The 24,677-nt window shown below is 40.0% G+C and overlaps 3 protein-coding genes across 3 annotated transcripts; 1 reads left to right on the forward strand and 2 right to left on the reverse strand.

Moving 5' to 3' along the window:
* The first annotated feature begins 1,024 nt into the window (after positions 1–1,024).
* acvr1l (activin A receptor, type 1 like) lies at positions 1,025–12,874 on the forward strand. The gene is made up of 11 exons (XM_053493125.1): positions 1,025–1,086; positions 1,827–1,908; positions 5,792–5,871; positions 6,386–6,637; positions 7,999–8,210; positions 8,327–8,426; positions 8,730–8,876; positions 8,993–9,268; positions 9,381–9,578; positions 9,779–9,909; positions 11,004–12,874. The coding sequence occupies exons 3-11, from the start codon at positions 5,805–5,807 to the stop codon at positions 11,136–11,138; spliced, it is 1,518 nt and encodes a 505-aa protein (XP_053349100.1). The 5' UTR covers positions 1,025–1,086; positions 1,827–1,908; positions 5,792–5,804; the 3' UTR covers positions 11,139–12,874.
* On the reverse strand, positions 12,766–19,015 carry d2hgdh (D-2-hydroxyglutarate dehydrogenase). The gene is made up of 11 exons (XM_053493137.1): positions 18,818–19,015; positions 17,780–17,884; positions 17,369–17,539; positions 17,124–17,181; positions 16,130–16,269; positions 15,861–16,054; positions 15,590–15,758; positions 14,116–14,259; positions 13,779–13,921; positions 13,510–13,675; positions 12,766–13,429 (listed from the first exon to the last, which is right to left on the reverse strand). The coding sequence occupies exons 2-11, from the start codon at positions 17,880–17,882 to the stop codon at positions 13,140–13,142; spliced, it is 1,578 nt and encodes a 525-aa protein (XP_053349112.1). The 5' UTR covers positions 17,883–17,884; positions 18,818–19,015; the 3' UTR covers positions 12,766–13,139.
* A 710-nt stretch (positions 19,016–19,725) lies between these two features.
* On the reverse strand, positions 19,726–24,143 carry znf622 (zinc finger protein 622). The gene is given in 8 exon segments (XM_053502443.1): positions 19,726–20,727; positions 20,824–20,967; positions 21,055–21,170; positions 21,461–21,623; positions 22,688–22,954; positions 23,038–23,196; positions 23,199–23,668; positions 24,018–24,143. Coding segments are annotated over 7 exon segments (1,440 nt in total). The 5' UTR covers positions 23,656–23,668; positions 24,018–24,143; the 3' UTR covers positions 19,726–20,593.
* Between the last annotated feature and the right edge of the window lie 534 nt (positions 24,144–24,677).

A 24,677-nucleotide genomic window follows, 5' to 3' on the forward strand; every position in this document is an offset into this window, starting at 1 on the left:
CTTGTATGGGTGAAATTTCATCTAAACACTTTACGTATGAGGAAAAGACAAATTGGCCTTTTTGTTTGTGAGATCCATTTCGCAGGGGGTATCATCTTGATGCAGTGTAAGATATACAGTACCACTCATCAGTGTAAGCTGTAGGTAAAAGAGCTGAGTAAAAAGAATGGCAATCAAACTGAACAGGTAAGCTGGAATAAATTCAGTAGCTGCATTAACTCGTGCTAGTAATTATTATGGTAGTCAATATTAATTCAAAATAACGTTTCTCAGCCTTATTTCGAATTAATATTGACTACCATAATAATTAAAATAAGTAACTAGTTTACTAGCGTAAGCTAATGCTGCTCTTGATTTTATTTCAGCTTACCTGTTCAGTTTTATTGCGATTCTTTTTAAAATATTGTCTTTATAGATTTATTTGTTGTTTGTCTTGATGTTCTTTCCTTTGTTTCTTTGTTTTACTAATATGACCCAATATATGTTTATTGATAATTCAAATAATATGTTTAAATCACCTTGATTTCTGTCTTGTGTTATATTTATACACTAGTAACTGGTGTTAAAAATGTATCTCTAGATTTATAAGACAATGTATTATGATGTGGGCTGCTGTGGGCCAGGAAGCCCAGGGCCACTTTTTGGTCCCAGTCGGCCCCTGGTGTGGTTCCTCCGGGAACTCCAGTTTCCTCCCACAATAATCTGCCAAGACATGCAGATTAGGCAAATTGTCATTCCCAAATTTCCCGTAGTGTGTGAATGAGTGTGTGTTTGTGTGTGTGTGTGCCCTGCGATGGTTTGGCACCTCGTCCAGGGTTTACCCCGCCATCGTGCCCTAAGTCTCCTGGGGTAGATTCCAGGATACAGGATAAAGCAGTATAGACGATGACTAAGAGTGTGTGATCAAGCTACTAAAGAAAACTTGAGACTTAAGACAAAGGACCGCCTCGGTGCTAAGGAGCCGACTCAAAGATCCGACTCGTTCATTGAGGAAGTTGTAGTTCCGCGACTGACAAGCAGAGGCGCTAGCATTTTGATTCTCACTGGGTGGGTGGCTCTCCATCTGCTGTGTTTATCAACAGCCAAGTGAGTATCATTCCTGTTTTTAATAAATAGCACATCATTTGCAATTTATACCTATTAAGCAATTGATTTTGACTGTTGTTCGAGTCATGAAGCTCGTCTGTTTATTTCTTACACGGCTTGCTTGCTAGTTATCGTGGGCGCAGCGTTGGCTCTATCCAAAACCACTGCTTGTTGTATATGTCAGTGCACTACATAGGGGATGAAATAATGTGCACATAGCGCGCTACGCAGTGCAAAGGGCGTGATTTGGACTCTAGCCATTGGCTGGTTTTGGTTAATGTTGTTAACAGTGCATTGTTTGTGGGTTTTGTGTTATGCTAGTTTATGCTAACGGTTTAATAAGTTATTTGGTAATGTGTAATTAGCTAGTTCAGCTAACAAACCATAAATATTACAGTATACGCGGTTTCTTTTGAGTCAGCTAAGCTAACATGCTAGCATAACTAAGCTAAGCGTTTGAGTAGTGTCTTGCTAGTTAGCATGTTCATTAAAAACACAATGCTAACAAACTAATTTTATATAACACATTGGTTAACATACTAACTAGCTAGCTAGCTTATTTAGCCAAGAAAACAGGACCAGACTAAAATAATGACTTGGATAATATGTACAATGTGTATATAATATGTACAGTATATACACTATACTATAAATATTATATAGTATATAATAAATATAATACTAATAATAATTATAATAATAATAATAATCTCAAATCTTTTTCTTCTTCTGGTTTTCAGGAAAATGTCTGCTCTAGAGAGATGACCAGCTCTGCAAAGGTTTAAACACAGTCCTAAAAAGCTCACTTCAGGATTTATACAAGTAAGTATTTATTTAATTTAATTTTTTTTAAATCCATATCATAACTCAAGATTCAAGCTTTTTCTTTCCAGGCGAATCATCCTAAAAAATCAGATTCCAGGAAATACACGTTACGCTGAGGATGGAGAGCCGTGAAACCTAAATTCAAATACGTCTTAAAAATGTTTTGTGTCCCATGGATTTTATTTTTATTTTAATTTTTTTGCTTTAAGAGGAGACAATACCGATATTATAGTTTTTGTGAAGCTTCCATAATTTCCATAAACAATTTTGGCTGTGTTATGCTAGTATAAGTTGATGGCGGGTAAAGAGTTTGTAGAAATAAAAGGTTAAAGATAAAAATAAGCTGATCAGCTTTAATGTATTCAGTGATATTATTATTTGTGGTTGAAGCCCACGTACATGTCTGCCTGTCTTTCTATAAGGCAGAACTCTCTGTCTACTTATTAATATAAAGAAATCAAATTTTGTAAGGTTGAAGTTAAAATGAACTTATACCATTTCAGTGGTAAAAATCTTAACTACAGTAATTAAATATTAAATTCTGTCCAGCGATCAATGTATGATCCAATCCAATGTATGAAACATAAAGATATCATTGACAGAGCAAGTTTTGACCAATCTACAGACAGAACTTTTTTTTTTACATGGATATTACCAATTTCCAACGCTGTAAACGTATTTGTGCATTTAAAAACTATTAAAACACTTCGAAAACACATTGTAAATCAAGTAAAATATTAAATAAATAGACATTAAACCTCACTTAACCTTAATTTATGAGTCCTCTTGGCACCGGCTGCTTTAAAAAAAGAAACTGAAAGTGGTTCCCTTTTCTTCTTGCTTCCGTCATTACTAACATTCTTAGGTGCTATGACTTTACTAATGATTTTTTTTTTTTTTTTTTTTTCTCGAAAATGATTTTTGTTAATTTTCGTTTAAAAAATAACTTACAAAAAAAGAAACTTGCTTTGCCTGGGTTTCCACTGAAGCAAGCAAGTTTTGAACAGCTCCCGGACATATGCGCAATTTAGCCAGCATTCGGTTAATTCGTTCGTGTGCCAAAAATCCTTTGTATGCTGATGCAGAATTTAAATTCTTAAGGTAAAAATTGTAAAGCGTGTGCCAAAAATCCTTTGTATGCTGATGCAGAATTTAAATTCTTAAGGTAAAAATTGTAAAGCGAGGGCATTTGTTTGTCGAGGTTCCACAGTGATTTTTAACTTGACTCTGTTTGCATTTGAGATGCTAAATACTTGCAGGTCCTCTACGATCCTGCAGGTGGTGCATTCTAAACTATTCAGAAATTAGCAGGCAGCACATCGTCCTGTGTGTAAGGAACGAATTATGTACCAAATTAGTTTAGAACCGTAATAAACTTAAAAATGATATTTAATTGGGATTTATAAAATCACGATACAGACAGAATTACAAAAAAAATGTAAACAGCACCCAGGTGTTGTGATTTAATATATCGGCTGGTTCCTTGTGATTCTCCTCCTTATTAGCAACCAATTCAATATCTTTGATCGGTTCTCTAACAATACAATATGGATTCACATTCTAATCACCATCGCAGAATTTGAGTTTTAGTCAGATTATATCTTTTTGACAAATTATTAGGGATGCACCGAAATGAAAATTCTGGGCCGAAAACGAAACCGAAATTTTTGGATGCACTTGGCCGAAAACCGATACCGAAACCGAAAATGGCTTCATTAAAAAACATGTTTAAAATATTTTCTTTTTGTTTGTATTAAAAAAAACTACAAATTAATTAAGCAATCAAACTTTTATTGATAATAAATAACAGTAATAAGGATGTTTAACAATAACAAAACTAAATAAAATTTCTTTCTGTTACAAAATTGTGCAAAAAAAATGCTAGCTGTTTTTTTACTTCAATTTTAAATTACTGTACCAAACAACAGTGCACAAACAGAAGAAAAATAAATAAATCCAACCTCTTACTGTAAACAACATAACTATACACACTAAATTGGTCTGCTTTTAATTTAAGCAAAAGAAGCAGGTTTATCTTTATGAACAAAAGTTTTTCAGTTTTCTGGCTGAAGACACAGTTCCTCTTCTCATTAAGAACATACTGCACTGAATAAAATCACGCGGCTCAATGTGGTGTATTAGCCTACGAAATCCGATGTCCTCCACGACTGAAAACGGCTGGTCATCTAAAGCAATGAATTCCATTACTTTCTCTGTTATGTCACGTGCTTTAGCTTTAGCACGTGACCCCCTCTTGAAACTTTTGCAGAGCAAATGTTGCATATTGCAACTTTGCTGTCCTCATCTGAAACTTTGAAGTGCTTCCAAACCGCCGACATACTCCGTGTTTGATGCGTAATGACAGCGCGAACGAGACGGGAGGATGGGAGAGGCGTGGCGACAATTTCGGCTTTTATTTTCGGCGCTTATTTTCGGCGCTTTCTTACGTTTCGGCCGAAACCGATAATGCTATTTCGGCCGAAAATTTTCGGCGGCCGAAATTTCGGTGCATCCCTACAAATTAGATTTGGCTTAGGATGGCCTCTTTTTTTTTTTTTTCCTTTTTTTTTTAAGAGAGCAATCAGATTTGTGTGTACCTGCAGTATCCTGAGAGTTAGGGAAAATTATAAAAACTAAAGCATTTTGCTTGGTTGTTGATTGCAGGGAGAGGCGCAATCCATTTTTTCTTGTGCCAGTCCCAAGTCTGGATAAATGCAGAGGGTTGCGTCAGGAAGGGCATCCGACATAAAACTTTTTCCAAATCAATGATACGAATCACAGATATCACTTCCATACTGGATTGGTCGCGGCCCAGGTTAACAACGACCACCACCGGTGCTGTCGACCTACAGGGTGCTGGTGAAAACTGGGCTACTGTTGGTCGAAAAGGGAGAAGAGGAACGCATGTTTGAAAGCAAAATGAGGAACGGCAGAAGTTTACGAGTGATAGTAGAGACTTTGAATTTTGGGACTATGACAGGAAAGGCAAGAGAGTTGGTTGATATGATGCAGAGAAGGAAGGTGGATATACTGTGTGTCCAGGAGACCAGGTGGAAAGGTAGCAATGCTAGAAGCTTAGGAGCAGGGTGCAAATTGTTTTACCATGGTGTGGATAGGAAAAGAAATGGAGTAGAAGTTATTCTGAAAAAGGAGTTTGTTAGGAATGTTCTAAAAGTGAAAAGAGTATCAGTCAGGTCCTCATTATAATTTGGCCTTATCTGTGACAGTGACTGCCAGACAATGTTTTAACTGTGAATCATGTGACTGCGAAAGCTCCATACTTTCCATATTTTTTAAATCTTTTGATTTTGACAATTGATCAAAAGTAATACTTGCCTCATATTCAGTAGCTTAAGAAACAGTTGTTAAATGTATGTTTATATTTAGATTGATATCCAGTGTCAGTCACGTTATAGACACGCCCCCAACACCCCTTCACCTCTTTATTAACCAGTTCATGGAAAAGTTGCATTATTGTAGCGATGTCACTCAGAGCTTGAATATCCGAGTGTGCTTTATAAAGTGATGTCATGACCAGGATCACTAATAATAATGATAACTCATTCAATAGGTGAACTGCTGTTTCAGTTTTGTGGGCGGAGCTTGATGGGGGCTCAATGAGTAAATAACAAATATAAATAATTATCGTTTCATTTTAGGGCACAATCTTCAAAAAAAAAAGAATAACCAGAAAACATAATAACAGGAGGAATAGTGTGCAACTAGCAGCATAATTCTTCACTAAATTTACATTATTCTTGTTAGCGTCTCCTGTGTCTTGACGTGTATATATTTTTTACATGCAGGTCACTAAGGAATCACCTTTTCCTTGATAGATTTTTAATTCACATTATTTCTAACTCTGCGTCTTTTTTTTCAGTGCAGTGAACCAAATGGGTCATCGTTGCACCCAGGTCCTTTTCCTCGTGCTCCTCCAGGCCGTGCAGACGTTAGCTGAAGGTACAAAACTTTTCCATGTCGCCCTTGGTGCTTATATTTGCCGGGGAATTTTCATCTAAGTAAAAATGAAACCAATGGAGTTTAAAGTGACAAAACATACAAATCATTGTGATTTCGCTTGAAGTGGATTTCGTCTGATTTATTTCCATCTGTTGAGTTTTATGGAGACGGCTTGACATAACAGCTGGAGGAAATGCAGACACAGACAGCAGTTTCTTTTATTTCTTTTCTGTCTGAAAGACTATTTACTGACAACGCATTATTTCTGCAGTATTGTTACTTAAAAAAATCCATTATTCAATGTTAGCTTTGCGCTGGAGGAACTGTACTGTTTCTTAAAAAAGTAAAATGATTGAGCTGATTTTTGTTCCTGCTTGGTATTCCAGTCACCTGTATAAGTCGATAGAAATGTTTGATTAGTTTTGAAAATGTACAGAACGGGGGGAAAAAAAAAAAGGGTTTATAGATAAGCATTTATGCATTACATTGAGGCTTATTTCCTGTGTGTGTCCAGATGGCTCCATCGATTGTGTGTGCACGGGCAAAGACTGCATGGCACAGCAGTGCAAAGGCGATCAGTGCTATTCCTCCGTGACTGTCAGAGACGGCGTGCGCTTCCTCCATCGCGGCTGCCTGATGGGCGGCGACAGCAGGAGGCTGACCTGCTTGGCTTCTCCCTCGGCAAGTCTTGTGATAGAATGCTGTGCTCGGCCCATGTGCAACGCCAACGCCTCAGTCGACTCGCTGACTCAGCTGCTGCTCAGAAGTAAGGACGATGTTAAAAGCTTTAACATGGAAGTATTTTTGTTGTTTATTAATAAAAATAAGTAAAAGTTGTCCCTGACTTACAAACATGCTTCCAGAATGGAACCCGTTTGTAAGTTGAATTTGTTCTTAAGTCTGACAAAGTGAGTCTTATATGCCTTTGACCCGAATATACAATGTAAAGCATACCTATCCAAAAATCATAACCGCAGCACAGTTACATCTGTAATTTGTTCACATATACGAATGATCACAGAACCGCCGTCAGTTTGTATCTGCGGAAATTCGTAACTCGAATGTTTTTAGGTCGGGGACTATCTGTACAGAAATAAAGAAGAAGAAGCATCTAGATCAGGGGTGGCAAACCTGTTTGCCATAATGAGCCAAAAAAAAAAATTATCACTGCAAAATGCCACATAACATATGTGCAAACAACAGTATCACAACATATACACCTAATTAAATAACACAGTAGTTTTCATAGATGTAAATCAGCCTTACTCCTTTTATTTGACTCAATGGGACACCTCACAGTCCTTGTTATTTTTGGTCTGGCTTGTATTCCGTTGTGGCTACTCGTAGTGACATCTTCACATGTGCTGAGTTTGCTTTTCTGACTGACGTGTCTTTACCTTGTGTTTAGGAAGTTCACTGCCTTTAGGAAATTTTCGGGCTATGGTAGAATGGAGTGAAGTGAAATGGCACTCAAGATTTGAAGCCTTAGAATGCGACAACAAAGTCTGGCATATCAAGAAGAATGGCTTTCCGTTTCTTTCAACAAAAAATATAAATCTTCTCATTCAGATAAAAATGTTCTGTGCTCATCTTCGTATTTGCGCTTAGCTGTACGCTACCCTAATTCTGCCTTGATGATTGACAGGCTGCTAACAAACTTCACGTCAATCATGTTAGTCAACTGTCTAATGTATGTTAAATCACGCGAGAGGTTGTGTCAAAAAATAATAATAATAATTGAAAAAATAATATATATATAAAAAATATCTCATGAGATTCAGCAATCGCATTTAAATACATAACCCTTTATTGCAAAATTATTTTTTGACATTTTAAAAATAAATTGCGATTTTAAACACAGAAGACGTGGATAGATTGAAGAGCACAAGCCGCGTGTTCGCCACCCCTGGTCTAGATGGACAAAATCAATCAGAATGTCAATACTTTGCAATTTTTAAAAAAAAATGAGTGTATCATTTTTGACTATTGACCAATTATGATTGAAGGAGATATTTTAAAAATTGGCACTAGATTGTGCCAGTGATATTGTTCTACTGGTCCAGGGGGTTAGCAGTACATAAAAATGCAAGTTACTGTAAACCTCAATTCCTTCTCCTCCCGGTGCAGATCCAGAGGGAGAACCTATGCGGTACAGGGTTGAGACTCTGGTACTGTTGGTCCTGGTTCCTTTCGCCGTGCTGGCGCTGCTTGCCATGCTGGCTGTGCCCGTGTGCCGGCGTCTGCACCCGCGCCGACTGGAGCGACTGCACGAGTTCGACACGGAGCAGGGTGCCATCGACGGGCTCATCACTTCCAACGTGGGCGACAGCACCCTCGCGGTACTCAACAATTAGCCTTACATTTTTTTTTTTTTTTACTTCTTGGCAGAGGCAGCCAAAAAGCATTACATTTATTAGTTTTTTCATGATAATTTTTTTTTCTTGTTGCTGAACAGGACCTGCTGGATCATTCCTGCACATCAGGCAGTGGCTCAGGTCTTCCGTTTCTGGTGCAGAGGACAGTGGCGCGCCAGATCAGCCTGGTCGAGTGTGTCGGTATGAATATGATTGCAATTAAGTGCAGTGCATCCGGTCTGAGACAAACTAAGCCCTCCTCTAGTGTTTGATTTCTAGTCTGATGAACCAGATATGCATTTTTTACCACATGTGTAATTAAACAATCGTGGCTGAGTGTACATATAAGTTCAACATTTACAAACACTTCAACAGCGCTTACAGAACAGAAAATAGTTATGACATATTGCTACAGCCCTCTTTTTCTTTCGAAATAGAATTTACGTTTTAATTAAATGTCGATAATTTAATGATTATAAATACACATTTATAATTCTCCACCAGGAAAGGGCCGGTATGGAGAGGTGTGGCGGGGCCAATGGCAGGGAGAGAACGTAGCTGTAAAAATCTTCTCCTCCAGAGATGAGAAGTCATGGTTTCGGGAAACAGAAATCTACAACACGGTTCTGTTACGGCATGAAAATATATTAGGTGAGTCACTCTGTTTGTTTATTTATTTATTTTAATTGTTTTTTGTTTGTTTGTTTTTTTCATCCCTGTGAGGTAAAATATAAGAAGAGTAGTTATATGTATCCGTGTTTTATCAGGGTTCATGGCGTCGGACATGACATCCCGCAACTCAAGCACGCAGCTGTGGTTGATCACACACTACCACGAGCACGGCTCGCTGTACGACTACCTGCAGCGCAGCGCCGTGTCTGCACCAGATGCCCTGAACATGGCCGCCTCGGTGTCTAGCGGTCTGGTGCACCTGCACGCCGAGATCTTGGGCACCGAGGGCAAGCCGGCCATCGCCCACCGCGACCTCAAGAGCAAAAACATCCTGGTCAAGAAGGACATGCGCTGCTGCATTGCAGACCTTGGTATAATTGCCTTTAAACAAAACAAACAAAAAAAAAGGATAATCATTAGTTTTGTTTTTTCTTTTCTTTTCTTTAACTATGATCTAAAAAATTTTTTTTTCCCTTGGCTCAGGTCTGGCTGTCACTCACACCCAAGCGGACAATCAGCTTGATGTAGGTAACAACCCCAAAGTGGGAACCAAGCGCTACATGGCCCCCGAGGTGCTGGACGAGACGATTCAGATGGACTGTTTTGATGCCTATAAGAGAGTGGACATCTGGGCGTTTGGCTTGGTGCTGTGGGAGATCGCCCGACGCACTTACAGTAACGGTTAGCGATAACAAAAACAAACATTCTCTCAAGAACCTAAAAAAACCTGAAATCAACCAAACAATTCCTATTGTTATTAGTTTTATACACTTCAATACTAATTCTGCCTTGAAACTATTATAGTCATGTGGCACTCTATGTTGTAGAAGTACCCCATGCTGAAGAACCTAATTTAAAGAATTGCTTGTTGTTGGCTGCAGGAATCGTGGAGGACTACAAGCCTCCCTTTTACGACCTGGTACCAAACGACCCCAGCTTTGAGGACATGCGCAAAGTGGTGTGTGTGGAGCAACAAAGACCCTTCATCCCCAATCGCTGGTTTTCCGATCCGGTACTTCCTTTCCGCTACGTCTTCATGTCTTTATACACATTTAATGAAACATTGTACAGGTAGTCCCCGACTTACAAACATTTCACAGATACGAACATCGACAGATTGCGGAAGTAGACCCTGCAGTGCACCAGATACCAATATTTACAATTATATACAATAATCTCAGTTCTAACTGAATGTATAAAATGTCCAAAGTCTGGTATATTGTATATATTGTCTGGTGTGTGTGGGGGAGAATTGAGTCGGCCTCACCGGTTTCAATGAATCAGTCCAGGAGCGCGATGATAGAAAATTTCTGTCCTGTAAAGCTGTCCTGATGGTGAATAATCCTAATTTTGTAAAATTCTCAACAAAACACAGTTGAGAATAGCACACAATACAGTCCAATATCGTAGAAAATAGGATTCCTCTCGCTATTTAAAGGCGCAGAGACAACACTGTTACATTTAACATGTGTGAGATTTATTTCTGTAGGTTCGATTACGGTTTTTGGCCACATGATGGCGGTGTGGGGAAAGTGGACAGAGATTTGGACAAGTGGATAAGTATGCTTTACATTGTATATTCGCGCCAAGCCGTGTAAGTTTCACTTCGTCTGACTTAAAAACAAATCTGACTAATGAACGTGCCCAAGGAACGGAATTCATTCGTAAGTCGGGGACTACCTGTACATGACAGGGTGGAGATGAAAGTGTTTGTCATTATGTTTGGCTTCCATTTTGTACATCAGATGCAAAATAGGAACAAACTGCAGGGAGGCCTCGTGAATAAGGAACTGAAGAAACATCAAACTACAGTGTCAAAATTCAAGCAAAGCATTTGGATTAAAATTAAGAAAGTGCTAAAGTGAACACAGAGTTCATTGTACCTAATGTTAGTGTACAATTTAGTCTGTAGTTTGGGATGCAGCCCATAATCATTACTATAGAACCAAAAGTCCAGGGGGGAGATCAATCCAAATTCAATCCAACTCCTTCAGTAAGTCTGGATGAGGTCCAGCTCTAACCCTTGGGCTGTTTGTTTTGCAGCACCTTTTCTGTTGCACCATACCACCTGACTTGTGCATGTTTTCTCTCTCTTTTTGTCTTTAGACGCTCTCAGCCATGGTGAAGCTGATGAAGGAGTGCTGGTACCAGAACCCATCGGCCCGACTGACGGCGCTGCGCATTAAAAAGACTCTGGATAAAATCCTCAGCTCATTAGAGAAAGGCAAACCAGACTGCTAAACCCTTTGACTTTTAAGAATAGTTTTTATTTCTGGACTTGATTTGGGATCAGCTCGCTCACGCATCACCAGAACTCTCGAAAACATTTCCTGTTTGTTCTTTTGGAGCTGAGACGTTCAGGGGCGCTCATGATCCAGCTTGTTGGAGGAAGCTTTTTTTTTTTTTTTTTTTTCTCCTCCTATATAAATTATTTCCTGTCAGAGTTTCAAGAGAAAACAAGCTCATGGTTTTAGCTCATTTCACTCTCATCCCATGTTGATACAGCTGCTGATGGTGATCGGGTCCTAGATCTAAAAGGTATGCATTATTTTTAAACAGGAGAGACAATCTCACTGAAGAGGCGTGTGAAGCGGAACGCTGGATGAATTCCTCCAGTTTTTTTTTTTTTAAGCAGCCACTTTTCCATCGCATCAATCACAACGCCCTAGGGATCGATAATCCGCTTGGCGGTCTGGCTGCTTTACGCGCCTTCCCTTTTGGAGCGGTGACATCACCGTATCGTTACTTCCCCGTGCCTGCATGATAAAAGCCATCGGAACGCTTGCGCATCTTGCAGCAGCCTCTCTGTCTCTTCCTCAGCGCCTGCCTTTGGTCTTTTCTTACTCTCAGATTGACAATCGCGCATTGCTCAATTGCTCCTGCACTGTTAGGCAGCTTTATAAAAATAACAATAATCATTATTATTATTGTTATTAAATACAAGTTCTGTGTCCCGATGCTGCAGCGCTATTATTAGCGCATAAAAGTTTTTCCTCTCTCCTCTCCTTAAGCCTAAACGCTCTCCTCAATGTAAGCGTCCCGGGTTTCGTTGTGAATTTATGCATAGAATAACGTGTGTTTCAAAATGTGTACAGTGCTGCGTAAGCGTTTTATATAGGAATAATGCCTCATAAAGGCGCCGTAAATTATTCTTGGTTGGATTCTCATTTCTGATGTTTCCTGACAGCAGTCTCCAGTGTCATTGCTTCCTCTTTTTTTTTTTAATATACAGCACATATATAGATACTGTATATATCTATCCAAGCTTTATGTGGCATGTTGAGTCGAGAGAGTTTACAGATTAGCTTTATATCAGAGCTTTAGATTGTTTCGTTGTGAGAATCAGGGCTGAGACGTAGGATTACCACTACACATCATGCAACTGTGAATGTATAATGTAATGTATTTAACGATAGGAAGACTTAAAGACATACGACACGATGCGGTTTTGCTGCGTTTCCTCCCCTAACACTACTTTTTCTTCTTCTTCTTATCAGCACCGCGTGAGGATAAAACAATCCTAAGAAAACGCCCCATGAACCACAAAACTTTCTTTTTTTTTTTTTTTTTTTAAGCTGTGTCCAGAATGAATATTTATGAATTACACTACATACTACTACCTTAAGTAGTATACATCACTTCTTCTAGCATCTAGAAGGTCACCCTTTCGTCTGGTGACGTCTCTCACAGACACACACACACACACACACACACTCCTGCGCCAAAGGAAGCCTCGGGCAGTGGAAGCAGATGGATTTTTTTTTTTCTCTTCTATTTGTGCCCGCATTCCCCAATCCGTTACACAGGATGTGTGAATTCATTATGCATATTTTACCTGCAAAAAAAAAAAGTTACAAATCCCCCATAATAACCAAAATAATTCTCTTTATTGCCTACATGGATTTAAACATGGTAAGAAACAGACAAAGTACAGTGTATTTACAGAAATTACAATAAATCTCATGCTGGGTTCAAAACAGTAAGTGCTTTCTGTTGTGGTTTTTTTTTTTTTTTACTCTTTAAAATCTTCACTTCATATTTTATTTAATTAGGCGTCGTATTAGAATGCATCACGGCTATGAAAGTCAGAATCACAATCTGTACTGTACGTTTTTAAAATTAATTTTTATTTGATTAAAATTTTTGATTAGCTGTCTGTCTTCATTAACAAGATCTAACGAGTGCTAAGCCATGATGTTAGCGTGATGCCAATGGGTTGGGGTGGCACCCTTTTAGATCTTTCTAAAAACATCCTGTTCCCTTGCGAACATCATCATCATTATCAGGAAGCGTCTTATATGGGTTGAGAATGCCCCTGGGGTCCAGCATGGTCTTAAAGTCCTGCATGAGACGCACAGCTTCCTGGGATTTGCTGTAGTAGATGTAGTTTCTCTTCTTGAGCCCGAGGCCGTGCTCGGCACTGACGCTCCCCTGCCACTTCGACGTCCACTCGTACACGTACGGCTCGATGGCTGCCAGAAGTGCTTCGTCTTTCGAGGGAGACGTGATGTTCAAATGAAGGTTGCCATCACCTTAAAGACGAGAGAGTTTTAACATCAATACAACCTGTTAAAGAAAAAGGGGGAAAAAAAGACAAGACGAGCGATCGTACCAACATGTCCGTAGCCCAGTACGTTAGTTGCTCGGTTTCCCAGATGCGACTTCATGTCAGTGACCAGATCGTAGATTTTCTCCAGGGGAAGAGAGACGTCGTATTTGTACGTGTATCCATCGTATCTCAGAGCCTCCGTAATCCGCTCTCTAATAGACCAAAGCGCCTGCAAAAAAAGAGACAGACAGACACTGCTATAAAGCCACATTATTTCTATATTCTCAAATTTGATTGGTCAGAAGGTGTCGATCCATGATTTGTTTGGCTACCTTTATTTTAGTTTCCTCGGTTGCAACGGTGCCGTCTGCGACCAGAGACGACGTCATGACTTTTTGTAGGAAGTTGTGCAGTTTTTCCTCGTCGTGTGCCGCATTGGATCCTGAGGTCTCCATGACTATGTAAAAAGGGCTTTCTGGAAAATTATATATAAAAATCTATTTTAAAATTTCTATAATTAAAATGCTAGTTGTTTAATCAAGAACGTCTTGAGGCGGTTGTCTTCCCCGATAAGCGAAAAAAAACAAATGTTATAAACACACTATATGCTATGAGTTCCTGATCACGCCCCAAGAAAAATTTTAAAATTGCTAAGTGTTTCTCATGTACCAGCGATAGGGTTGGCGAGCTTAAGATGTTTCTCCACAAGGCTCATGCAGGAGGCATCCAGGAACTCGAAAGCCGAGAGGATTTCTCCCAGCATGCCTCGGCAAATTCTAAAGGTCTCCAGAAGGTTCTGGAAGCTTGAGCAGCCTGCAAGGAACCAAAACACTTAACATGTAGGTGAAGGAAAATCGATGTTTAGTAGTCGATAAACGGTACCTCAGATTATCAACATTAGCTAGCCAGCAGCTACAGTGCTTTGAAAAAGTATTTGCCCTCCTTCCTGATTTATTTTTTCCTTTGCATTTGTCACATTTAATGATTACATAATTTTTTTAAATTTTGATTATACAGAGATAACCCGAGTAAATACAAAATGCAGTTTTTGAATGATAATTTCATTCATTAAGGAAAAAAAGCTGTCCAAACTTGACTGGACCCATGTGAAAAAGTAACTGCTCTCTAATAACCCTCTCTTACCTTTGAGGTTTGACTCACGGTGAGATGCGGAGTTAGGCACGTGAGTTGCCGCGATTGCCCGCCGATACTCCGCAAAGTTCTGTAAGGAACGCAAGCTTTCGCGAGGACCGGCAAAAAACTAAACGTTAAATTTTTCGCGCGGAAAGATGGAAACCTTTTGGTACTCACAGCGCCAAAAACTTGCGGTGAATCATGATGAACTGTAGTGAACCGCGTAGGTGAGATAGGGTATAAACCTAATAACTTGTTCTGCCAACAAACTGTAATCAAGCGTCCGCGATAACCGACAACGAGTCTTTCACATCGCTGTTGACGAATTTCGGCCCAATCTTCTTTGCAGAATTGTTTTAATTCAGCCTCTTGGACGGGTTTTCGAGCATAAACGGTCTGTTGAAGGTCACTCCTGTAAAGGTTCACCTCTGTTCCAAGTTTGCTCCATTTGTGGATAACGGTTCTCATCGTGGTTCGCTGGAGTCTGAAAGCCTTAACTTTGGGCTTTTGTAACATTTTAAAATTGATAAATGTTTCTCAGCAGTTTCTATAGATTGCAGCATGATGTAAGACCTTTCAGCGTACTTCACTCCGTTAGACAGGTTCTAGACAAGTGATTTCTTGATTCAACAGGTCTGGTAGTAATCAGGCCTGGGTGTGGCAAGTGAACTGCAACTACTTCACATAAGGCCAAGAAGGTTTGGACAGCATTTTTCTCTGAAATCATCATTTAAAAAAAAAAACTTTGTATATTTTCTCGGGTCATCTTCGTGCAATATTAAAATTAGTTTAATGATCTCGGTTTGACAAATATGCAAAGAAAAAGTGAGGAAGGGCAAAAACTAGCTTTAACATGCAGTCATTAAGTAAAAATAACGACTTTTGTTTAATATATAATGAAGGTTTCATTTAACTTTTACATCATCTACAATAAGTGTAACTTTTTTTTAATGCCTATAATCTATTAATGTTAGGAAAAATGTATTGTTTAAACATCCATGCTAAGCACCTAAGAAGGCCACGTTTACAGATTTGGGTTTCCGAGGGCAAAGAATCGACACGGCAGTGATCACCCCAAGTGTTCCCTCAGAACCGATAAAGAGCTGCTTGACGTCGTAGCCCGTGTTGTCCTTACGCAATTTCGCCAGACAATCCAAAACCCTGCCGTCAGCCAGCACCTAGAGACGGGAGACAGCGTCAAAGTTTAATCATGTTCACTTTTCAACAGAACAGGTGCGTGCTCCAGTCTCTCTCACACACACACACACACACACACACACCACTTCCAGGCCCAGAACTGTCCCTCTAAGGGAGCCGTAGCGCAGCAGGCGAAGCCCTCCCGCGTTGGTGGACACATTGCCCCCGATGTGGCAGCTACCCTTCGCCCCCAAATCCAGCGGCATAACGAAGTCACGCTCTTCCACATACTGAGACAGGCTCTCCAACACGCAGCCGGCCTGACACGTCAAAATCCCTGTTAGGAAAATGACAACGTTCATTTATGTCAACTACATGACGTAGATTTGTACAGCAAGCAGCCAGATTGTACCCGAGATGTCGTCGAAGGTGAGGACTCGGTTCATCAGTGCAGTCGAGAGGATGATCTCGTCGAACACTGGGACGCTGCCTCCCACCAGGCCTGTGTTTCCACCCTGAGGACTCACAGCTAGGTTCCTTTCACTACAGTATCTGTGGGCCACAAAAACATTTTGTTCATCATCATATCCTTTTCAGTAGCAAGTCATCACTGTTTAAAGCTACCTTCACGTTACAAGTCTTGTTGTTCACTTCCTCTTTTTGGTCATATCTGATTTACAAGTCATTACAGTTCACATTCAAAATTAACATTTAATTTTATCTGACGTTAACGTGGACAATCCGTCCTTTGATATGTTTCTGTTGAAACCGTCACATCCAATTTTTCGAGCATTCATTCATTTTAAACAATGCATGCGATTTTGCTTTGGAGGACAACAAACAATTCAATTCAATTTTATTTGTATAGCGCTTTTAACAACGGTCACTGTCGCAAAACAGCTTTACACAATCAAAAGGCAAATTATGAAAATTTGAAAAATGTTTATGAATCAAAATAATCAGACCGTCCCCGAGGGCGACGGTGCTGAGAGGGAAAACTCCCTGACATTGCAATATATGTATATATAAATCAGATCTTTGTTACAATAGGGAAGAAAATCTGAATTAAATCACTTCAGGCTGGTGAAGTGAACATAGCAAAACCCTTCCAGTAGAAGATCATAAAATCATGTGAAAAAAAAACTTACATTTCAGGACTTAAGCAGCTTAGAAGGTTTAAAGACATTCTAGGTTGATTTTTTTTTATTAAGAAAAGCGTTAAGATTTTATTGCGGAAGTGGTCACATCCCTGATCAACATGTCAAGTGAAAACAGTAAATTCATGCTACAAGGCGCACAGTCCGCTACTTGATCAACTGGTAAAACACACACAAATTAATATGAGTAACTACACAGTCGCTTTAGCATGCATCAACAGATAAATAAAATAACACATTTGCCTTTACCTCAGGATCTGAGAGACCTCTTCCGTTGTCTTGGGCCGTAACAGAACCTCACTACTACCTGCACATAAAAGGTGACCGTTTCTAACAACCGAATTTCTTAAAATCTTTGAGCAACAGGTTTTTAAAGAGACACTCAGGCACAAAGTCACTGTGTGATGGTGAACAAAAATACCACAGTCTAGGATATGATACAGGTCATAGACCCACAGTTACCGCGGTTAAAAGGGGAACAGCTTTCCATTCACCTTTTACTGACTTCAGCCAGTCGACATTACTGGACTCCAACACGTCCGGGTCCGTGATGGCTCTCCCAGGGAGAAGTTCGCTGAAATAGCTAACGTCCTCAGGTGTGACTCTGGAGAAAGGACGGCGAGTCGGAGCGGCATCGTGTGCGTGTCGTTGTTGGATTCGTTCTGCTGATCGGATCATACTTTATTATTACTCATGATGTCCTTCAGTGCTTAGTCCATCAACATGTCTGATTTATTTTTTTCATGCAAATACTTACAGAGATAAAATAATTTTGAGAAATACAAACTAAGACCATTAAGACTTTTATCTACACACTGGTTGTTTTAAGATCCACAGATACTGATGGTCCTGTAATCAGATGCTGGAATCAGCGATTTGGTCCAATCTTGTGGTGTATGACTGACCTGTGACGACTTTGTGTACGCTCACGTCGCAGGTTTGTGGTCTGAGCCACCTGGAAGCAAACTGCAACGTCTGGAGCCGATGAAATCTCTGATACAACGCCATAGCTGTTTGGGTAAAGCTGTAAAAAACAACAACCACAAGCTAATTATTAAATTAATATGTAACACATGAGCACAAAGAGATGGTTAATATTAAAATCACTAAACCTTGCATTTCTAGAACATCGAACAGCACCCCTACCAAAATGGCACACAGATTCGCATCACTCCAGACGTGAGCCACCAATAATTTTATAATTTAGTATGATTTTACAGGATTTAAACATGCTCATTTCTGTTGTAAAGACATTATAACATGGGCCTCTATGGGGATTAACTCACTTTGGAGCCCCTAGTGGTCACTTAAAGAACTGCGTGTTTAGGCACTTTGCGCTGGCTTCATTTTTCAGAACCGGAACCTTTCCAATATGGCAGACAAAGATACGCATCGCCTTCGTTTTAATATGGCGGATCAAACGGAGCGCTAATTCTGGGATTCGGCGCATGCGTAGAGCATTTTCCTGGCGCTAGAATCTTTCCCTTTCCAATATGGCGGACATGGGGACGCAACCTATTTACACTAAAAGAGCATTTGCCCTTTCCAATATGGCGGCGAATAAAAGGTTAAGAAGCGTTTGCCTTTTTTCATGCATCTATTTAATCGCTGTTATTTTATACAGTAAGCTGTGCATTTGTCATGACATACAAAGCTGTTTGCATTTATTCCTAATTTATATAAATCCTACTTTACTCAGTGGACAAAAAAAAAACACATTGTCATACCATCTATGATTGATTAAATGAAACAAGTTACATGTTTATTTAACATAATAAGCGCATTAAACAGTGTAAAGTGCTAAAGTTAGAGCAATGCACTGATTCTGCTGATTAAAACAAACGGGTTTAATAAACTAATGTTATCTATCTCAATGCTGCAGAAGCCAGGATAAACACAACACATGGTAATATTTCTGTTGTGGAAATGTAAAAGTGTCTTACTTTATGATTTAGGTTTTAATATCCATTTAACACGCTATAAAATTGATGAAGATCTGCGAACTTAAGCCTAAAAAGGACAGAATAACAACACTGACGCTGATCTTTTTCTTCGTGGCCTAAGCGTTAGTTAGTACATACGAGCAGCGCCACCTGGCGGACTGGAGTAAATCAGCGGAAATAATAATTAAACAGTCCAACCATTAAAACACAATTAAACATTATGGAGTTTTCTTTTGAACATCAGGATGAAATATATGTAAATCTAAATAATCATAATCTTAAAAAGTTCAGATAGTTTAATGTTCAATATTCCCTCGTATCAGTTTTTTTAAAGGTCAAGTTTAAAGAAATGTCTCGTCACTTTGATCGTACATCAAAGTGAGTCCAGATCCTTTTCATCCAAAGATATTTTCTTCTTCAAGTAAATCTAATTCACAACATCAATAATTTATAAAATAAGTGAAAGGGTAAAATCATGAAACAAAAGTTGATCATACAGTATAACCGATATGTCATCGGTGTTACTGTTATGCAAAAAGAGTTTTATTTTGAAATACATTTAACAATTTCGGTGTTACTCATTTTATAACTATAGCTGTCAAAACTTGGGACATAATAACTTGCATCAGTTCCGACCGAATAATCTGACTGGACAACAGACTCTCCACGAGTGGCGATAATGGATGGTAACAGCACTCAGTTGTTGTTCTATACACATCACAGGTGTTCTAATAACTGTTAATCACATGAACTGTCGGTTCAAGTTCACCAACACGTCTGATCAGAGGGCACTGCTTTGTGTGTATGACGGGGAATTGTACACCCTACTCTCACCCTACAGTGCAGCTGTAAATGTGGAACCCAGAAGTTAACGGAGCAGATATTTTAATGTGAAATAAGTGGAAGTATAAAAAGTCCACCACACCTCCATAGTTTATTCTTCTCACCATTTGACTAAACTTAAAACTACTTTCACCCCTGTTAATTACTATAACCGGTTATCACCAGCTCCAATAGTAGTTAGTTAGATCCCTCAGTTTTGTGAGGATGTGTGTTGACAGAGCGAAATAACTGATTAAATAAACAAACAAATCATAACCTGATAATAATAAATACTGTTTAGCTGTTGGCTCGAGATTGTGCTGCTGTGCTGGATATCAGAAGGATATCAGAGCTGTGATGACTCTGGCCTACGACCCACACGCAGCCGTGTTATATCAGCAGTACAGCACTCTCTCCTGCGTAATATTGTTTAATCATAAGGTCAGCTTTAAGAGGTGAGAAAAAAGAAGAGAAACAAAAACACAATAGAAGAAAGTGAACAGAAAGGAGAATAAAAAGGAAGAATTAGAATGAAAGGACATTAATTCAAACACAACACAACACACCGTGCATGAGCTTTCTTTCCAACCTTGTTAAACATTTCACCCAAATAAAAATAAAAACTAAAACAATTTGCACTAATTAGACAAACAAAATAATGATAATAATAACATCATCTTTACACTTCGGCTTGAAATATCAGACATTGCATGCAACTTGTGGTGCGCCAATAATTCTGGAGTCAGTTGTATAACATTATTGCACAGAAATATCTATTATTTAATTTATTAATATTTTATTTTATAAGCAGGTGAACAGAACAGATTTACAATTTTTATCGTGTTTATCAGAAAAATGTCCTCTCGACGTCTTAATAACGTCCTTAAATCAGAACCACACCCAAGTCACCAAGTGTCCCTCAGAGTCCTAAACTCGTCCTAAAGGAACCAGGGTTTAGAACATGACCTGGGCCCTGAAGTGGGCCTGCTTGGTGGCGTTGTTGCTCATTCCCGTCCTCAACATCCACTTCGACTTCAGTCTCTGGACGTACTGCATGTCCTTCTGCTGCTGGACCACCGAGCCTTTACCTGAAACGACACGCACGAAACGACACGTTTATAGATCGAGACACGACCGCTTCAGCGAGTCAGAACACTTGAAGAGGGGAATCCAGTATTCCTTACCTGATTCTCCGGCCCAGCCCAGGGCCCGGTACTGCCTCAGGACGCGTCCCACCGCACGCTGGTTGTGTACTGGTACCAGCTCCCTCTGTGTCCCGAAGCGCTGCTTATAGTACCGCATCAGCGAGCGGTGTCCGATCTTCGCCCCTGCAGCAGGACGAACGTTACTCATTAGTCCATCTTAAATCGTTATTGTTAAGGTACGAGCGCGTGTATTAGTGATGTTGTACAAACCTGACGGCAGCGTGAGCTCCAGAGTGTCATCATCAAACTCCACCGTCTTTTCATCGGGGAGCTCTCCGTCCTTCATTTCCACATCGGCTCCATCACGAGCGTCTGGGTAGCTGCTCCTGATCACACACACATACACACATCTCTCTCAGTACGATGTGTCTCTCTCTTATTTGACATAAAAGTCGGCTGTTACATTATAACAGCATTAAAGCCACACTGTATCAAAAGTTTTTTTTTATTATTATTAAATATAATCCACCGTCCACCTGGGATTTTAACCTTTACTCTAGAAACTATAACATTTTACAACCTGCCGACCAATCAGGATCGAGGACGCTGCAGCGGCGCGTCATGAAAAACATTATCTTTTCAAAACCGGTTTGTGGCATTAAAACCCTGCCCGTACCTGAAGTCGTAGAAATCAGCGAACTCGAGTGCCGCATCTCCGTCGGTGTAGAGTTTGCAGTGGCTCTTGTCGTTCATGTGCGCTTGCACCGCTTCGGTCGTGTAGAACGACTTGCCTTTTTCGTTGCACCATAAACACACTTTGCCGAAACCCACTTTCTCGCCTGTAGAGGGCGTTTGGGAATGAAAAGAGGACAGCCATAAGTTAATAAAGGTTAGTCAAAATAATCATTTACTTAAATACTGACAAAATGTACAACATACAATCTCAAAAAACAAAACAGCATGACTGCGTCCCTGAAAGTTTTTAACTCTGGCATATAGAGACCTTCTGCTACTGGGCTGATAAGATTGTCAGAGGTTAAGAGTTCACCATCTGTCCTTCACCTACAGACAAAGTGAGTCTTATACGCCTTTGACTGTGAATACACAATGTAAAGCATTATAACAATCCACTTGTCTATATCTCTGTCCACTTTGCCCACTGCCATCATGTGGCCAAAAGCCATAACCGCGCCTGAGGAAATGAATCTCACACATGTTAAATGTAACAGTGGTGTCTCTGCGCCTTTAAATCGCGAGGGGTTTTCTGGACGCTATTTTGTCTCAGAGTTGTTTTCCACTGTATTTGACTGTGAATTTTCTCACACACACACACACAATATCCCTGACTTTAGATATTTTATACAGTTATACACTTACACACCGATAATATTGTATATAAATGTAAATATTGGTATCTGGTGCACTGCAGTGTCTGTTTTTTGTATAATACACACAAACTGTAAACTACTTCCGTGATTTGTTCACATCTATCAATGTTCGTATCTGTGGAAATTTATAACTCGAATGCTCGTAACTGGTGGAATACCTCTATTTATTATCAGGTGGAATTTGTAAATTTGAAGAAGTAAAATCGTGATTTAAAACATACCGCAGTGTACTAGATAACAGTTATAGCTAATATATGTTAACGTTAACCCCTCTTATTTTATTTATCATTGTATTGTTAAGTTCGTTCTACTTTTTACATATTTATTATTTATAGTCTCTTGAATCCTAAAGTAAAGACTCGACCAAATATTTAAATATATATAATGTTAGTGAGGAAATTCGGGGACTTTCACATCTGCTACAAAGCTTCAACGCTGGAGACTCCTTCCATACTACAAGCACCCGTGTAAGCCGTCGCTACAGAGACCAGGACGCCATGTCTGTCCAGACTCACCCAGGTATGCAAGGAGGCCTCTGAGATCCATCAGGTATTCAATGTCGGGGATGAAGAAGCTGTGCTCCTTGGTCATGTGGGCGACGTTTTTACTCAGAGAGTGTGAGTGGTGCGAACAGAACAGACAGTCGGTTACAGGGATAGAGCCTGGAGCGGGAGGGGGCGTGGCTTCCGGTTGCTTTTCTTCTTCTTGGTCAGCTTCCATCTCATCATCATCATCATCATCATCATCATCGTCGTCAGCATCACAGACGTCTTCCCATTCTTCTGAAAAAGTCGTTAGCAGGTATTTTTATTCCCCTCTCACTTAAACAAACACAAACGCACTAACAAACAGTACACACACACACCTTCATCCAGCGCATCCTCGTCCTCCTCTTCATCTCCCTCGTCAGTGGCGATCTTCTTGATTTGCGACTCGAACCACTCCATCCTCGGCGCTTTGTCCGACCCTGCCTTTCTGTGGGCGTGGCTTCGGACCGGGCGTGTCTCTGCTTTCGTCTCATCCCCTCTTTCAAGGCTTTCTGTATGGCCTCGTTCTGAGCGTCCTTGTCCAGCTCGGCCCCTTTCTCCAGATTCTTCTCGTTCATGCGCTGCACGGCCTCCTGGACGGCGGCCACTGCTTTCCTCTCGGCCTGCTGGTGCTTGTGCGACTGCAGGTGGTTGTTGTAGGCGTTGGTGCTGGAGAACTTCTTGTTGCAGGCGTCGCAGGTGGCGAGGGCGTGAGCGTCCGCCTGCTGCTGTTCGGCGGCGGCGCGCTGGGCCAGGACTCGCTCCTGGAAGTTCTCAGCGGTGACCGGGGGCATGTTGGCAACCTTGCGCTTCAGGTTGTAGCGGTGCCAGTCGGTCTTGTAGTGCGCGCGCTGGACGTCAGGGTCAGCGAACTGGACACGGCAGCTGATGCAGGTGTACGATGACATCATGGATGCAGAGTGACCCGAGGGCGACGGTTTGAGTTGTTCGTCCATGTGAGGTCACAACCTGAAACAGGGAGGGGGAACATTAATCTGAAATATAAATCGCTGAGTCATTAACTGTTCACATCTAATCTAAAGTGGGTCCACTGGGAAACCCTGACCATCATAGTAAATACACATTTCATCCAAAACTAAATATCTTATTCCTTAAGTGACACTTTAAATCGTAAACTTTTTTTAAAATCTACATTAATACCTCAGGTTAAAAGTGCCTGACTAAGTTAACAGAAATGCTAATCACCAACATGTTGCTAGGTAAACACAGCAAACACTTTGTAAAGAATATACACGTCAAAATTATTTATATTAAAATATATTTATGTTTTTATTTTTAGAATTAAATCCATTCTCACCCGAGTTTTAGATATTTTGTTTAAAAAAAAAACAACCTCCGCTGCGAGTTAATCCCACGTTCCGACACGACGAGAGGAAAAAAAAAAACAGCATGAGTGACCTTTGAACCGGAAACGAGAAGCAGGAATTAAGGCGCCGTTTGAGGATGTCGCCATCTAGTGGTAAAGCTGAAAACAGCAGAGGATTCTGGAGGAGTTAAAGAGAATATCAATCACTAAGTGAAAAGTAGAAATAGTTCAAAGGTTAAAGCTAAAAATAATATTTAATGTAATCAGTGATATTATCATTTCAGTCTTTCTGTACAGCAAAACTCTCTGCCTAACTTATTAATACAAAGAAATAAAATTTTTGTAAGGTTACGTCTTGTTTTACACGAAATTGTGCTTCTTTTATCGTCAGACAAATACACTTCCTGTTCGGTAATCGCAGAGTGAATCACACGTGAGAAATGGAAGAAATAGATCAGATAAAGATGAAGTTTTGTCTTAAAACCACTCCAGCGTGTTAAAGTTCACTTACCACTTCAGCGCTGTTATTTCAGCCAAAGTGAAAATATGAACTAATCACTCACTCGTTCTATACCGCTTTATCAATCAGCCTAACCTGACCAATGTACAGACAAAACCTTTCGTTTATTTAGATAAGTATCATTTTATTAC

Source organism: Clarias gariepinus, chromosome 1 (genome assembly GCF_024256425.1).
Source record: "Clarias gariepinus isolate MV-2021 ecotype Netherlands chromosome 1, CGAR_prim_01v2, whole genome shotgun sequence".
Classification (NCBI taxonomy): domain Eukaryota; kingdom Metazoa; phylum Chordata; class Actinopteri; order Siluriformes; family Clariidae; genus Clarias; species Clarias gariepinus.